Source organism: Erigeron canadensis, chromosome 7 (genome assembly GCF_010389155.1).
Source record: "Erigeron canadensis isolate Cc75 chromosome 7, C_canadensis_v1, whole genome shotgun sequence".
Lineage (NCBI taxonomy): Eukaryota > Viridiplantae > Streptophyta > Magnoliopsida > Asterales > Asteraceae > Erigeron > Erigeron canadensis.
Genome location: NC_057767.1, coordinates 21,496,640 through 21,513,910, shown reverse-complemented (window position 1 = coordinate 21,513,910; position 17,271 = coordinate 21,496,640). Strand labels below are relative to the sequence as shown.

At 33.5% G+C, this 17,271-nt stretch overlaps 1 protein-coding gene across 1 annotated transcript; it reads left to right on the top strand.

Annotated features, from left to right (window-relative positions):
* The first annotated feature begins 10,165 nt into the window (after positions 1-10,165).
* LOC122608292 (5-formyltetrahydrofolate cyclo-ligase-like protein COG0212) lies at positions 10,166-15,912 on the top strand. Its single transcript, XM_043781382.1, has 6 exons — positions 10,166-10,597; positions 12,420-12,510; positions 12,703-12,929; positions 14,638-14,713; positions 15,029-15,154; positions 15,487-15,912. Exons 1-6 carry the CDS (start codon positions 10,178-10,180, stop codon positions 15,639-15,641), a joined length of 1,095 nt encoding a protein of 364 aa, XP_043637317.1. The 5' UTR covers positions 10,166-10,177; the 3' UTR covers positions 15,642-15,912.
* Positions 15,913-17,271: the final 1,359 nt, after the last annotated feature.

Here is a 17,271-nt window from a genome sequence, read left to right as displayed (position 1 = left end):
GGTTCCGAAAATACATATTATATGTATATATAAATCTTATATGATCTTCTAGGATCCGCTAGAGAGAGAGTGAGACTTGCTAAGATCTGATTTCAAATCTTCCTAACCTGCTAAGATCCGACTGATCTCTTGCGGATCATCCAGGCTTCGATTATATATATATCTTATCATTTATATATACATATTATTTGATTAGGCTTCGATCATACATATATATATATAATCGGATCTTGAAAACCCCATTATATATATATCCTCCAAAGAGCATTTCACAAGGAACGATCTAATTCGTATCGGATTCTTAGTAATCGGGATTGAAAGTAACGGGGTTACGGGTAGATACATTGTCTTAGCCGCCATTCTCGTATCACTCTATATATATATATATATCCGATTGTCTATATATACAAATTAGGGTTTGTTCATGTGAGATCTCACATAACTCATCACTGTTCAAGTTCTTTTATCGGGGATTGAAAAGCATGAAAACTATTTTGTACTTATACATATGTTCTTGAATTATTTTACGTACTATTTTATGATCTTGAACTACTTATGATATGATGCTTAAACTGTTTAAATGAGTATTTAAGTCTTGAATGGGCAGGATCTTTAAATACATTTATACTACTGTACTTGTTCATTATCATGTTCTAGTTCGTACTTGTACTTGTTCAGTTCTTGTTCACTGCTATCAATTCATATCCCACAGTTCAAGGATTGAACCGTAGGTAATTATGGACAGCGCTGTTTAGGGTAGGCCCACCTTCATTCTCCGCAGTTCTGGAGAATGCATATTACTTGTTCTTGTTCTGACCTAGATCTTACTTGACGTACTTGAACTTTATGAGCATATCTTTGCATTACAGTTCAGTTCTGGCCAATCGGGTTAGCAGTGACAATTTATAATTACAGTTCATTATATGTTCTTGTACTGTTCTCACTATTATAAAGTACTTATGTTAAACGTGCAGATCTTATGACCTAGTTCTTAGTTTATACTATTACAAAGTACTTTGGTTCAACGTACAAATCTCGTGATCTTGTTCTTATTATACATATATACATATATGTAAACTGAAACGTACTTTATGTGAATCTCACCAACTACTTTTGTAGTTGACCTTTTGAACTTACATGCTTTTCAGGCTAGGCTAAGTAGATCTCTTTAGCATAGGAGTCTTCCTCTTTTAAGCTCATTCATTTGGCGATTGTTCGAGCGTTTAAGATCAGGAGCTGTGAAGACCTTCCTTTGCTTGTCCAGTTCAAGACATTGGTTCTTAAAGACAATTGTTCTGTCTTTTGTTCATTTGACTATTTTGGGTATTACCCCATGTTCTGTAATAACTATCGTACTTCTGTCCTCTTTTAATGATATTGGCTGTGTTGGAACTTGTACTCTGTGCAATTGTGCTTATCTGTGCATCCCGTATTTTCCACTTTAGCGGGGTGTTACACTCCCATTACGCCGCAGTGAGCCTAATCTGCTGCAGAAACTTGGCCAAAAACGATCCAAAACATCCCAAAACCCCATTTTTGATCCAAGATCGACCCAAGGACCTTTCCAACTCGTTTTTCAGCATAAATACACATATATAAACATAAACCAACATAACCCGTCTCATAATCTTCTCCCAAAACATCAAATCTAGTTCCAAATTCATTTTTACCCATTACAAACCCTAACAAGAATTATATCGACTTTTGGTTCGATTTGTGACTCGAAAGCACATGGATACAACTAGAAACATGTTTCTAAGTATGAAGTGATGATTAAAGGACGAGTTTCACTTACCAAATCTTGCTCCAAGTGTTAAACCCAATTTTGACCCAAATGGAAGAGTTTTCTTGCACCTTGTGACCCAAATTTGAGATATGTTGTTAAGAAGATGATGAGGATGAAGATTCTAGCACTAATCTAACCCAAACAACAATTAATGATGAAGAAATCTAGTGAGAGAGTGAGTGTGTATGTGTGTGTATGTTCTTGCAAATTGTAGAGAGAGAAGTGGAAGATGATGAATGGATGATTAGAGGAATAAGGTGGGAGGTGGATAAGGGTGGGTGTAAGAGCTGGGTCACGGGTCTTGGGTCATGGGTTGACCCGTCTCACACATTACTAGCTCAATCAAATTGTTGCCTTTTGTCGTCTAAGATCATACCATCCAACGAGTGGTCAAGTGACCCATTAAACGTTTTGCCCATTATTTAATCTCAAAGGAGCTAAATTATTCTTTATTTAAATTTACTAAACATTTTACATAAAAATCAAAGGGTCAAAATTTGCGGATGTTACATTATTCCCCCGTTAATCGAATTTCGTCCCGAAATTCGACAAAACCCTACTTACCAAGCAAATGCGGTTATTAGACTCTCACACAGTCCTTTCACTATCCAGTGAACTCGTTTAGTGTTTAGCATATTGTCAAATCCTCGAACTTGTGTATCGCTCGTTCTTAAATTTCTTGGTCTCACTAACTAAAGTGCTGCCAGTTCTTCAACTAGCTAGGTTGGGTTATGGTCATCCTTCTTTTTCATCGACATGTGAATGATGGGGTCCGTCAAACACTTATGCCCTTTTTTACAAGTATAACATACTCTACACCTTTGAGGGATTCACTTCACCTCGGCGTGCCTCTTTTGATTTGAGGAATTTGCTCCAGTTTATTTACTTTGCTATTAACGCATTAAATTAGGGAAAAACAACACCTTCTATCATAAGGTGTTTCTAACGGCGTCATCTTATCACGTACATGATAAATAATATTGTATGAGGGTTTAATCATCGATAAATGAAGTTTCCCAACTTCCACTGAAGTCAATAGCATATGTTCCCTTCTATTCTACTAGCGTTCATTTCGTTCCTTCTTTTGTCCACTCGCGGTTTAATCACAACCCATGGGGTTCGCGAATTCTTCTTGGTCCTTTTGATTTCCTACCGTTAATCAAACTAGGGAAGAACACCCTTCCGACTATTGGGTGCCTTAACGACCACTTCAATATCCGCGTGACAATTGTTTATTGTCCAAGAGTCAAGTATTTGGTCGGTGATCTCTCAAATTGCCGCCAAGTCGTTGTTCCACTCTCTTTTCATGTCCCTTAGCATTTTTAGCGTTCTTTCTCTTGCTCATCCGTTTGGGGTGAAGTGTTGTACTTTGAGTACCCAAAGCTTGTTGAAAGGCTCTTCAAGAATTTGAGTTATCCCGTCATCTCTATCGAAGATGATAGAAACCGGAACTCCATGCTTAGACACCACCTCTTATAAGTATAACAACGTCGTGGTGTCAGGCTAATCGGTTTCATGGATGGCCAAAGGTAGGCCAACTTCACTAATCGATTTACAATCACCTAGTTCATATCTCAACCACTTCCTACCTTCGGTAACTTCATGTTGAAGTTTATTGCAATTCGTTCCCATTTCCATTCTCGTTTCACATGTTGCACCTTCAATCCGGGTACTCACGATTGATCCTAATTTGAAATTAAGCGAGACACTTCTTCACATATTTAGTCGCCTCATGCTTTCTGCCAGGCTTCTAGTAGATTTCTTTAAATTGAAGTTTGCCTTATCTGACCCGGGATGGACCAGATTGTGCTCACCAATCAACAACAACAATCCAAGTTACAATCAACAATCAAGTCCACATCAATGTACACATTAATCACATTGTGCTCATCATACATTCATCACATTGTACTTGTCACAATATAACACATTGTTCATCTAGTACGCATCACAAAACAACACGTTGCCCAATCGTACTCATGTTGTCACATAAATGGTCTCGTCTACAAACTCACAATGAATACTTTTCTGGGTTCATACAATTTCACATTGCACACAAAATTCCTAACCATGCATGCTATATGAAGAGTTTTAACTTAAGCCGTAGTCTAGGTCAAACCGCCTAATTCACTACGACCACGCATGGGCCACCATTCTGTAACACCCCGGGCTAGAGCCCGAAATATCACTGAAATTATATAGCACACAGTGGAATTATCGTAGAACATAACTACATGAAAATAAAGGATTCGGTGAATCCAAGCTAACATTTAAGGTACAAGATACAAAGTAAACAAGAAGTCATGAATAAGAAATAAAACGGGTCATTACAACTAATTTCATAAGTACTAAACATGAACCCTAAGTGGACAACGGATCACGGATCCATGGGAGTCCCAATCCAAGCTCTAGTAGGAAAACCCAACACATATAAGATAATCCGATTAATAGGTTAATTATAGAAAACTAAATTTTGTTGTGCCTTCAGCATGAGAAAAGTCATGTATCTTGCCTCGTAGAAGCGTACAACAAATGATAACGTAAGTTACCGAGCTTTGCAAGTATTCCCGACTACCTATAATCATTAGACAACATAATGAGCTAACAAATACCCACTTACATATGGTCAAGACTCAAGTCTAAATACCTATAAACATGATCCATGGCAATGCTTGATGCATCAGAGGTTCGTTTAATATTTTAGAGCTTACATAACTCGGCGAAACTCGGTATACACTCACTAATTTAACTTTTCAGGAAACTTGACATCATACTCATCTTTTGAAAGCATTACTATTAGACAGTAGACTCTCTCATGATTTCGTGGATAGCTTATTTGTCAAAAACGTACTTACGGTTCAAAAGTTATGGCCATTTGAAAATTCTGTCGCTATTGCATCGCAATGGCCAAATTGCATCGCAACTTAAGTCGTTGTTTGCTGGTTGCACCGCAATTGGCCCCGAATCTGCACAAACCTCATTGTTTACCCTCCAAAACTTAACTAAACACACCCCAAACGACCCCAAACCTTATGAACGACTTTTGTACCTCAAAATTCAACAATTTAAGACCATAATGATTGCAATCAAATCAATGATTAACCCCTACTTGATTTGCATCACAATAACAAACACTTTAGGTTACCGAATCGATAAAAACACACGATTATGACTCCAATCAACCCTCTAAAAACCTAGCCCAGTAATCAAACGAATCATATAATTGAAAGGAAATAAAATCAATGTCATTATACCTTAGATACCTAGAGATTACAAGGAGGATGCAAAAACTTGATCAAAATTCAATCAAACATCAAGAAACGTAGGGTTTTGGAGGGAATTTGTTTTGTAAGAGAGGGAGAAGCGGCTGAAGGGTTTCACCCACATGTAAGATCTAAATAATGGGAATTAGGGATGCCTAATTAACTCTTGAACCCATGGCCATCACTTTCTTTTTGTTATCTTAAGTCCCTCAACTTCCCAAACATCGCATTCTAAGCTTAACATACTAACCGGGACACTTGACTTTCATAACTTTACTTTTATTTACTTTCATTCAACTTACCTTAGCCATAACATACTAAACACTTAAGCATTTGATCACATAATCCAACTAAGGCACATAAACATGACGAAACCTAACGTTAACTAATAGTCAAGTCAACAAGTCAAACATGAAAAGTTCGGGATGTTACACATAGTTTATCGTGTGATTGACACTAAGCTATTTTCCAATGCAATGGAGATAGGGTTCCATGCAGGTAGGAATCCATATGAGCTAAAATGCTAGGCACATTGATAGGATTTATGGGCTAATTCTATATGTTGTATATGTGTTAATAATCTGTTGCAGGTTATATTTGTTGAAGTAACCTGATGTGAGATATAATAGACACATGCATTAGATTTGCGAGTTATCCTATTTGTGGTATATTTGTTGTGTACGTGCTAATGATTAGTTACAGGTTATAACTATTAAGATAACCTGAGGTAAGGTGCGTACAATAAACATATATAAAATTTGGGTGGGATGCTTAAGTTGGGGTAACCCATGGTGAAATATATAATTTTAACCGTTTTCAATAAACTGCTTTTAGGAATATATTTATATAATGTCTTTATCTTACTCAGCTTTAAAAGATGACACTTTCTTCTACTTTGTCGATTGTGTCACGCAGAGTAGAATGGATAAAGGATCGTGGTCTGATGGCAATGTTTACATTTAATAAGACCTTTTCCGCCTTGTGTGGTCTTTAATATGAAAAAAATTTGAAATCCAAAATTTTCAAAGTTTAGGTATTTCAAAGTTTAGGTGTTACAAATTGTTTTGTGCATAATATTATAAGTTAAAGGTCATGGGTTTTTAATCTTGTATTTGTTTTTTTAATTTAAAATTGATAAAAACAAATGCCCACGTATGTACGCCACGTAAGAAAATGATGACGTAGCAAATGAAGTATCACATGAAAACTAAAGAGAATTAATTTAATTGTCAATATATTTATAAAAAAAATAGCAAACTAACCATAAAATGACACATAAACGAAAAGTTGAGTTGACAATTAAACAAAATGGTCATATAAACTCTAATTTATCCTCTCTTAACTATATATATATATATAGAGAGGAATGGTTCGTGTCTTTTAATGTTTAGCTCAAGGTTTTGCAAATTGCAATGGAAAAGAAAAAGTTGCTTGTGTTGTAGATAACATAATTTTTTTTTTATTGTACCCTCATTCTTTAATAAATTTTTTATTTGTAGAATTTAATGCACTCCGTAAATAATCTTTTTAGTAAATGCCCTCCACGATTTAAAGATTAAAGGATCATTCAAGTTATCCTATACTAGGTTAAGTTTACGGTTAACAATAGATATACAAGGTTTAATTTATGTCTGACAATGAATGTCAGAACAATTAGTTGGAGTTATCTCTGGTTTTAATTCATACATAGGTTTGACTTTTACGAGTGATTCGATTTGTAAGGTTTTTCCTTAAACGCCTGTAACAACTCGTTAACTTCTTGAAGACCGGAGTATTGCGTAGGACTTCACCTTTTTAAGGTGGGGTATTCCCTAAACATTAATTTCTGAAAAAATCAATATCTAATTTATTAAGAACATAAAATAAAACCCTTAAAATACATTTAAAAAAAAATAAAATTAGGTTATGATAAGAAACTTTGAATATGTTAATTATTGTTGCTTTATTTTATGAATAAAAGTAGATGAATTTTGTATGATTTTCTTTTTATTACCTAAAGATAAGGGTTTTTTCTCTAAAACCCTCATATACTTTTCATTTTGTCCATTTCAGGCCATCGAACTTTTTTATTCCCTAATAGGTCATTAAAAGTTGTCAAGTTGTCCCATCTAGGTCATCGAACTTTTTAATTTCCTATTATGTCACTAAAAGATGTTTATTAAGTTGAACAATAGCCACTTCCATCTTTTGTATCGCTACGGTCATTTATATACCTGACCCGTATATATCAATTTGTCCGACGTATTTTTTTATCCGAAAGTCGTCCGATTGAAAGATGTTTTGACCCATTTCTTTCGCCTGATTGATTTGGGCACATGCTTCCTTGTAATCATTGTATTATCAGTTGGTTTTCTATTTGCTGCCTATTAATATTTATATAGTAAGTAAACGGGTTTAGAGAAAATATAATAATGGATCTCTGGTTACCCATAGGAAACCCGTTGATTATTAGTAAGTAAACAAGGACCCGTCAGATTCGTGTTCGTGTTCGGGTTCGGGTTCGGGTCTGGGATGTGGATTTTTAGTCGGATTTGGATTCGGGATTACCTAAACTTTGCCTAGAACATCTTTAAGCTTAATAACATCTTTAGTCAAAAATAAAAAAGTACAATGACCTGAGACAATTTGACAACTTTTAATGACCTAGTGGGAAATAAAAAAGTTCAATGGTCTGTAAGAGACAAAATGAAAAATATATAGGGGTTTTAGAGAAAAAACCCTAAAGATAATCATCCTGTTCCTATCTATGTCCCGCTCCCGACACTGGTAGACACATATGTCTATTCTACACTTTGATAGGTACATATCTCCATCTACTAAAAGTAGGTCTGTTATCATGATTAGATTATAGCCTTTTAAACTAATATATTACTGGTATACAAGTTTAATTAATAAACTATATATATATATATATATTTTTTTTATGTTAAAAAAAAAAGATTATATTTTTTCTATTTCGTCCTAAGCATTATATTAAGAACTAGGATGTTCAACCCATCCGATGGCCGGCGTTGATTTCTGCAAGCGTCTGCATTTTTGAACGAAGTTAAAAAAATGCAGCAAGTTTTTTCAAGATAACATGTAGTATTCATTTAACAAAAATAAAAGTCATATTTATAAAAACTAAACATAAGGTATAAAACATTAGAAAATCCGTTTTTCTTTTCAGATCAATATTACAAAAACAACATCGTATTTATGTTTACCGCAAAATATCATGAAGGAGAAAAAAAAATGATACAAAAGGAATTAAAAGGAAAACCGGATGGGATATATGTAAAACAAAGTTTTCCAAAAAGCCGAGGATAGTTAATTTATTTTATCAAAGTGTAAAAAAACCAAACACATCATTAAAAACAAAGAACCCGGAAAAACTAATTAACCCGTCAGAAATTATATTCAAAAATATGAAAAGATTCTAAAAAATATATGAGATAAAGTTTTGAAATAACAAAAATGATATAATATTTCTAAAAAAACAAAGAAGTTATAAATTATGTTAAAAATAACAAAATGTAATACAAAGAAAAAAAAAAGAAAACATAGATTACAAAGTTAAAAATCTAAAACTTCAATATAAAAAAAACAAAATGTTAAATATTGAACATATATAACAAATGCTACAAAAGTTATAAAAAACCAAAAAGTTACATAAGACACAAAACAAAAAAGAAAAACTTAAAAGAAAAATAAATAAAAAATACATATTCAAATTTAAAAAACCAAAAGTTTAAAAATACAAAAAAAATGTATTAAACCAAAAAATAAAAAAGAGAACAAAAAAAAAATACGAAAACCAAATGAAGAAGTTATAAAAAAAACAAATGTTACATATAAAAAAGGTATAAAAACTAAATGTTTAAAAAAATATAAAAGATATATAATGCAACAAAAAAACCAAAAAAAAAAAGTAGAAATATAAAATGTATAGGCTTTAAAAAAATTTATAACATTTTAAAAATTTATAAAAAAAAATATTAAATACAATAAAGGTAAAAAAAACAAAATGTTACAAATTACAAAACATTAAAAAAAATTTATATAAAGTTAGGGGGTTGAAGTAATAAAAAGGAAACCGGAGGGACAGAATAATAAAAGAAAAAAGAATGATGGGCTAAAATGCAAATACTTTATTACTAAATAAAAACCAAAAATAAAATAAAAGAGGGGCGGAGGGTATGAACCCATGAACTCCACCCCCATAGGCATAGAGACCAATCACTCAGCTAACTCCATATTTTGTATTATAATTGCTAATTGTCATATTTATATTGAAAACGCAGGTAAGGACAAAAAACCTTGTTCACATCCAACTCCTTTATTGTAGTAAGTAATTTTATATAAAGTTAGGGGGTTGAAGTAATAAAAAGGAAACATGAGAGACAGAATAATAAAAGAAAAAAGAAGGAGGGGCTAAAGTGTAAATATTTTATTACTAAATAAAAACCAAAAAAAAAATAAAAGAAGAGCGGAGGATTTGAACCCACGACCTCCACCCCAATAGGCATAGAGACCAATCAGTCAACTAACTCCATATTTTGTATGATAATTGCTAATTATCATATTTATATTGAAAACGCAGGTAAAGACAAAAAATTCTGTTCACATTCAACTCCTTTATTGTAGTAAGTAATGTTGTTTAACGGATGTTTTGCTAGTATGTTAGTTCCTTTGTTTTTGACTTTTTGCCTTACCCGGTCAAATTTCTGGTTTCGTTAGAATATAGGTAAATTAGAAAGGCACAGGGTAATACCACCAGACAAAAGTCAACCCGACCAAGGCATTTGCGGTGACGTCGCCGCTAATACTCTGACACTGACAGGGGACCCGCTATTTTCTCTGCCAGATTTACCATTACGGACATGAGGGCCCACAGTATTAACGGCGATGTCGCCGCTAATACTTCCTGGTCAAAGTGCGACTTTTTCTAGCCTGGTAGGCTTACACTCCTCGATTAGAAAAAGTAAAGATATTTGTATGTTAAGATATAATGTAACGTTCAATTAATGCATGTGGAGATAACTTTAAAAATCCTCAATCTTCTTAATTAGAGGAAAGTAAAGATATTTTGTTATGTTGATATGACCTGCGTTAGTTACCTATACAATCTAACCTCTATCTTCTTATCATGTACAAAAACATACAAACCAATCCAACCAAAATGGACACATGTGCTTTCAAATATTCTCCACTCAAACATCAAATCACTTCCATAACACATCATCACAACAAGACCGCCACTCGTTATTTGACTAATAACAATAATCCATTCAAAGTGTTGTTGGCGAGTAACAACAAAAGCCAGGTGTCATTTAATGAAGCTGCATATGAATCCGAAAGGCTTCGTTTGGATGCTAAAGCAAGAGAATCAATGGCCATTGAAGCAGCTGAGAAAGCAAGTAAAAATGTTGATGATCCAAAAGCATGGAAATGGGTTATTAGAAAAAAGGTTTGGGATTTGATGGAAGCTAAAAACATTGCTCAGTTTCCTAGACCTGTTCATCATAGGATTCCTAATTTTGTTGGTGCCTCTGTTGCTGCTCACAAAGTAAGACTGTATTTGTGTTTTTCTATTTCTTCCATTGGCGTGGTAGAATATAATTTCCTATATCTAGCAAATTGAGTTTAAAAACTGTTGATAGTAGAAAGTAAATTTTGATTTTTTTATCAATTATAGAAATCAATTATCGAATTTTCCCATATGTAGAAATGTAAGTATAAGTATTATCAAATATAGAACCTCCGTTGAATGTTGACATATGTAAAGAGTTTAATAACCGATTACTATCAAAAGTTTTTGTACTTTTTAAATTTATACTTATTTTCAAAATTTTATCAAACTCCTGTAAAATTCGTGACTATTCAATGCAAATATCCAAATATATATATATATATATATTATAGGTTGTTAAAATAATGATTATTGCTTCGGTTGTTCGGTCTTAGAATAATTATCTATGTAATTAACATTGACAAGTTCAGATATGTAGGTTTAATGCATGTTTTAACTTTGATGTATTTAACATAAAAAAATCATATGGACTTTTGTTCTACGCTAGTCTAGCTGACCTATTAAACAATAAACTGTACTCATTGGCGGATGATAGATAAGTTGGCAATGTTTGTGGATGTTTTTTTTGTGAAATTCCCTTAAATGTTCTTCCCATGTCTCGAAATCGAGACCTCCAACATGTAAATCTGGTGCTCAACCACTGAGCTATAATTGTAAGTACATGTTTGTGGATGTTCATAACCTATTAAACAGTAAACTGTACTAATTGGCCCATGATAGAAAATTTGTCAATGAATGTGGATGTTCTGTGAGCATCATTTGACGATTTTTAAAAGTACCTAACACACATGTAAAAAAGAAAAAACCTGCAGGATTTCATGACAAAAATAACTAGATAAACGAAAGAACTGGTACCATACTACCATAGAATACTAAAATAGTACCCCGCGTGATGCTGCTACGACTACGAGCAAGGTAGTGGTAGTGTATGTGGGTTGTAATGTCTCACTTTAAGTTGGGTTAAAAAAAGAGTGATGTGCAGGTTTTTCATGGGTGTTACTTAATCTTAAGACACACCTTATATTAGGTTGTTTTGTTTGACTTGATTTTGTCGAGTAAATACAATCAAGTGCAATCCTATTTTAATGCAATGAAAGAGAAATAGATAATAAAAATGATATAAAATATAATCACTTCAATATGTTTTACTAAAATAAAATACCCACTAGAGAGACCTTACCTCACCTAGGTAGAGAGGTTGTTTCAGGTTCTACCTAAATAGTAGAAAAAGACTTCCGACCTTTGCATGGGATGGGGATCCAACCTCTGTCTCCAAAGGCCAGGTGTTTACCATTGATCCAAACCACATTGCTTACTTAGTTTAAAAATATGAAACGAGTATCTGGAGGTGTTTTCTCATTCACCCATGGAGGAAGCCAAATCTTTTGACATGGCCTAACTGGGGTATCTTTGTGATCGTTTTTTGAAATCTTACTTGACCATCCCCAATATGATACATAGGGAGGTTCAAATATTGTAAAGATAGTAGGATGCTTAATTGCTAGACCACTAGTATGAATAACTATCTCATATTAGAGTGGACAATTATGTTAAAACGTAAATGTAGAGTGGTGAAATAAGTTTTCAGACAAGGGTTTTAATCTATGCGGTATTATTTATCAAGATATATGTATAGTTACCTTACTATCCCCAGCATTGAAATGTATAGGGACAGATGCATTTCATGATCATATGTTTAAAGCTCATTGTATCTTTTTAGTGAAATATTGTATAAGTTATTCTGGAAAAAAGTTTGCTGATTTTTATGTTTTTTTTGGGATTAATATTCATATGCTAGATGAGTAGGTTGGAGGTGTTTCTAGAGGCTCAATGTGTGAAGGTGAACCCTGATACACCTCAAAAGCAAGTCAGATTTTTGACACTTAATGGTCAGTTTAGTGTTTATAATTACTTATTTAAATTTTTTTTAATTATACTAATGTCCTCATGATGAAAGTAAAGAAAGGATGCTAAGAATAATAATGTGACAATTATACCATTCTCTGAATTCGGGTTAGTTTATATAATCATTGGTTGTTTTGTCATTTATTGAGTTAACAAAATTACTCTTTTTTGTAAAGGTGGAAAGAAACTACTTACTCCCCAGCCTCGTTTAAGGACCGGGTTTTTCTCAGTACTTGAATCGAATAATTTAACTCCTAGTACCATGAATGAGGCATGTACTTCTATTGGGGTTGCAAAATATGGAAAGCCCATTGGTTTGGATGAGAATATTAAGGTTGATGTCATTGTGATTGGCTCGGTCGCTGTTGATCCAATAACTGGGGCTCGACTTGGAAAGGGTGAGGTAACTATCTCTCTCTGTTCCATCATAATTATGACGTTGTGTTGTAATCTAAAGGTGGCAAAGTGGGCTGCTAGTTGGGTGACAAAATGGGCGGGGCAGGTGGGTAGCGTATTCGAGAAATTGACAGAATCGAAGAGAAACACAATACTTAATATTACTACCTGTATAAGTTCTATAAAAGGGGAAATTTGTTAAAGTAATAATATAACCTTTAATAACATTTAACAGACTAGTATTGTTTACAAACTACAAAAAATACAGAGCAGAAATGCTTGCAAGCCCGCCCCTTATGAATTCGCATTTGTAAGTTAGTCATCTAACCCATTCATTGTCTATCTGAGAAAAGCGTTTGTAAGGAAATTTTAGTCCAAGAGATCATGATAGATAATTTAAACCTAAACATTTACTGATATGACATGGTATATTTGACTTTCACAGTCAACAGAATACTTCACATATTTGAAATGAAACACTAGAGGTGGCAAAATGAACGGGTTGGATCGGGTCGGGTGACGGGTCAAAACGGGTTGAAATGGTTTGGGTTAAAACGGTTCCGGATCAAAACGGGTCATTTCAAAATGAGCTTAATTATATGTTTATTTAATCATCGTTATTGTTTATTAAAAGCAATGTTAATATTTTCATGAAATAACAATGTATCTTAAATTTAAATGAAGTTTTCAAATGGATGTGAATTTAATCATTTAAATTGTGTATTTGTTAATTTAGACATATAAAAATTTTACTCACATAACAGAAATACATAATTACACAGTAAGACAAAAATTTAATCTAAAAAACTACTTACCTTTGATGTAAAAATCACAACGGCTCGAAGATTATGCTACAATTCTTATTTTTTATTATTGATAGATGTAAAATAAATTCATATATTTGGAAATCTGAAAATATAAAATGCAAATTTCATAATTGATTCAGATCGCTATCACCTAGCTAGTTAAAGTTTAAATTGCAACTAAATAGTTATATAAAATGGGAAAATTCAAAACTCCTCTTTCACTGTAAACGTTGATCATGTATAACATCTCCCACCCAATTGTACCCATCTGTATCTAGATCTCTGCCCAGATAAACCCAATTGCAACTCAATTACCTTCCACATCCACCCATTTTGACGCGTTCATATATTTGCAACCATCCAAACCTACCCAAACTTCGTGAGAAGTCACCCAAAACCACCCAATAATATGTGTATGGGCTATAATTGCCGCCTATATGAAACACAAGTTGCACCAATCCTTTCTTAAGAATATGGGTAGAAATTGACACTTCTACGTAACAATCAATTGATTTGATAGATTTAAAGTTTGTTGATATGCAAATTTGATAGATCTGACTTTGAGATGTCATTAGCTCTCCTATCTATTAAAGAGTTTGTAACTTTTAACTATCAGAAAAGTGTAGAGTAATCCCTCACATTTTAACACCTAATAGATACTTTCCTCAATCATTAGGTCAAACTTTCCAATTTTTTCAATTACCACATTTAATGATCAGTATAACTTTAATTACTATTTCGATTGAGTTTTATTCTCTCGCACGCTTCTATCATCCTCGGTAACCGTCTTAAAAACAAACACACGATGTATTTATCTCGTTGCATTGTATTCTGCTATATGATTTAAAATCAGCTTATCAGTATTTCATCTATATTCAATTAGTAACGAGACTTATCACAAACTTACAGGGATTTGCAGAACTTGAATATGGAATGCTGCGTTACATGGGAGCAATTGACGACTCAACTCCAATTATAACATCAGGTATGAGTTTTAGAGCTCAAGTCAGAAAACTGGCTTCTCCAGTTTCTGTTAATTTGAAGAAAGCTGAGGCTAAAAGATTTGCAGAAATACAACCACCACCAACAACAAAACAAATATAGAAATTAAGAACAATAGTAAACTGATTCGGTTCATGTTTTATCTTGAATGGATCAGTGGGTCAAAAGTCGCCCAAAAGTTAAATTTTTTTCTTTAGAACTTTTCACTCCTCCCTCTCATTTCCCTCTTCTGTAATCCAGTAATCCATCTATGAGTTGCACGTTACACTTGGAAATTCTATGAAAAATTCTCTTTCAGTGCATGATGAACAGCTGGTAGATGATATTCCTGTCGAGAAGCTACTTATCCATGATGTACCTGTTGACATCATATGCACTCCAACCCAAGTTATTTTTACAAACACACCCATCCCGAAGCCTCAAGGTTCGTTTCTTATCATCTAAATTTAGACGATGCACGCAAACAATTATCAGTATTGACATAAATTGTAAGGTTTTCTCAAGTCATTATGCTTTTCATTTCATTTACTTCATAGCAACTTCAATACCTAAATATATGAAAAGGGTCATTTGGGTTATGTTTAATCTTTAATATGTCAAATAGTGAAATCAAAGTAAATTATATCTTTGATACTAAACTGGTCAAATGGGTCAAGAGTCTTTTAATGCTTTAACAATATTTGATATTAATTATGTTATAGAAAGGACTCCTAAATTGTGGACAATCCATGTATGTTACCACCTCTATTATGTTAGGAATTTATTGGGACAAATTGTCACCTGAGAAGCTGGGTCAGATCAAAGTTCTTAGAGAACTGAAAGCCAAAATCGAAAGAGAATCTGGGCGGAGACTTCCTAGTGGCCCTTCTGAAAAATTGCCCCCGACTGCTAAAAGAGGAAGAAAGCGATAGTTTACTTCTACATTCTGAAACAAAAAATGCAAAACAATTTAATAAGAGGAGTTTATTCCTTTTTTTTGTAAATTGTTCTTACGTTGTAAATGAATAGCTGATAGTTCACTTCTTCAGCAAATACCGATCCCTTTTCGTGTGCACAAAAATGCTACATGAACTAGAAAGCATAGGGTAGGGTCCATAACTGTACGATGTAACACAAACAGATACTATAAATTTTGTGTATTTGACTTTTTACAAAACAAAAACAAGTTCTACATTGCTGAAATACAACTATAGGGATGAATAGAATAAAAACTTTTCATTTGATTCATTAAAAAATTGCTGAAAATATTGGTTACGAAGTCCTCCAGGACACCAAGTTCTACATCGTTCTGTTTAGCGAAACTCTCATTTGCGTGTGTGACCCGCTCTATCGGAGATATCGACTGTGGCATCACATACCCACCGAAACGATAATTTCCGAAACAATCAATAGAAAGCATGTGAATACAAAGGGACTAAAAAGCGGTTGTCACATGAAATTTTACTCGGGGACATGGATGCAAGAAAAGTAAGGATACCAATGCCTTCTGGGATGGACAAATTTGGTCTTGTGATTTCTTCAGAGTTGACCAGAAAAACATCACCTATATAGAGATGGTTTGTAGGGACATAAACACTACATAATAATTCATCTCCATTTTCCCTCTGCAAGTAAGTGATATGAAAATCAGTTCAGGATCACAAGAGCAATACGTATTCAATGGCCCAATGTTTAGATTTCTTATTTATCACCAAAATGTCTCTAATGAATACTGGGTATATTGTTAAAATGTGTTGCTCTCTTTCTCAAATAACATATTTAGTTATTTACTGTCATTCTTCAAACAAACCAACTCATTGTATACTCACATACAAAATTAACTCACGTTATTTATCCTCGCATCAAAATAATAGGACCCGCAATCACAATTTTATTTTTTGATGCATCATACATGAAACTGTTTCTGTACTTCTTTTCAGATATAACCTTAAACTTTTTGGACAAAAAAAACGTAGGCGCCTAGGATATCTAAAATTCTAATAGCAAAAGTTACTTTGATTATAGAAAAACAGATATAATAAGGAGTACCTGGAGAACAACTGATGATGTGATGAACCCAAAAGCATATTCTCCCAGTCGAGGATGGCGAATGATGGCAATTGTTGGGATATATAACTATTATCAAATCAAATCACAAAGCTGGAAATAAAATCTATGTAGTTAATTAATTAACAAAGATACAAAATGTGTACCTTAAATTGGAGAGGATAAAGCAAGAAACCTTTATAATAAGGTTTAAATTAAACATCTCTACGATTGCACACACAACGTTGGAATGTATGTATGCTAATACTTGATCACCAACCGAACAACCTTTGTTAACACCCCTTTAAAACCCTTTGTTTTTGGTAGAAACGGCCGAAGCCAAGAGAGAGGAGAGATTTTTAGGATTTTTAGAAAACCTTAAGATTTATGTGTTGAAAATATTTAGATTTAGGCCTCTATTTATAGGATTAGGTTACTTGATGACCAAGTTTAGGGTTTTTGAAACCCCCTCCTTCTCCTTTTCGATCGCCCCCCCCCCCCCTCCTAGAATATTCT

What these genes read in the sequence shown, in the direction of transcription:
- LOC122608292 (XM_043781382.1), top strand. Translation starts at nt 10,178, where the DNA reads ATGTACAAAAACATACAAACCAATCCAACCAAAATGGACACATGTGCT. An exon ending in CCTCTGTTGCTGCTCACAAA is followed by an intron (nt 10,598 to 12,419) that starts GTAAGACTGTAT and finishes TTCATATGCTAG; the next exon opens with ATGAGTAGGTTGGAGGTGTT. An exon ending in AACTCCAATTATAACATCAG is followed by an intron (nt 14,714 to 15,028) that starts GTATGAGTTTTA and finishes ATTCTCTTTCAG; the next exon opens with TGCATGATGAACAGCTGGTA.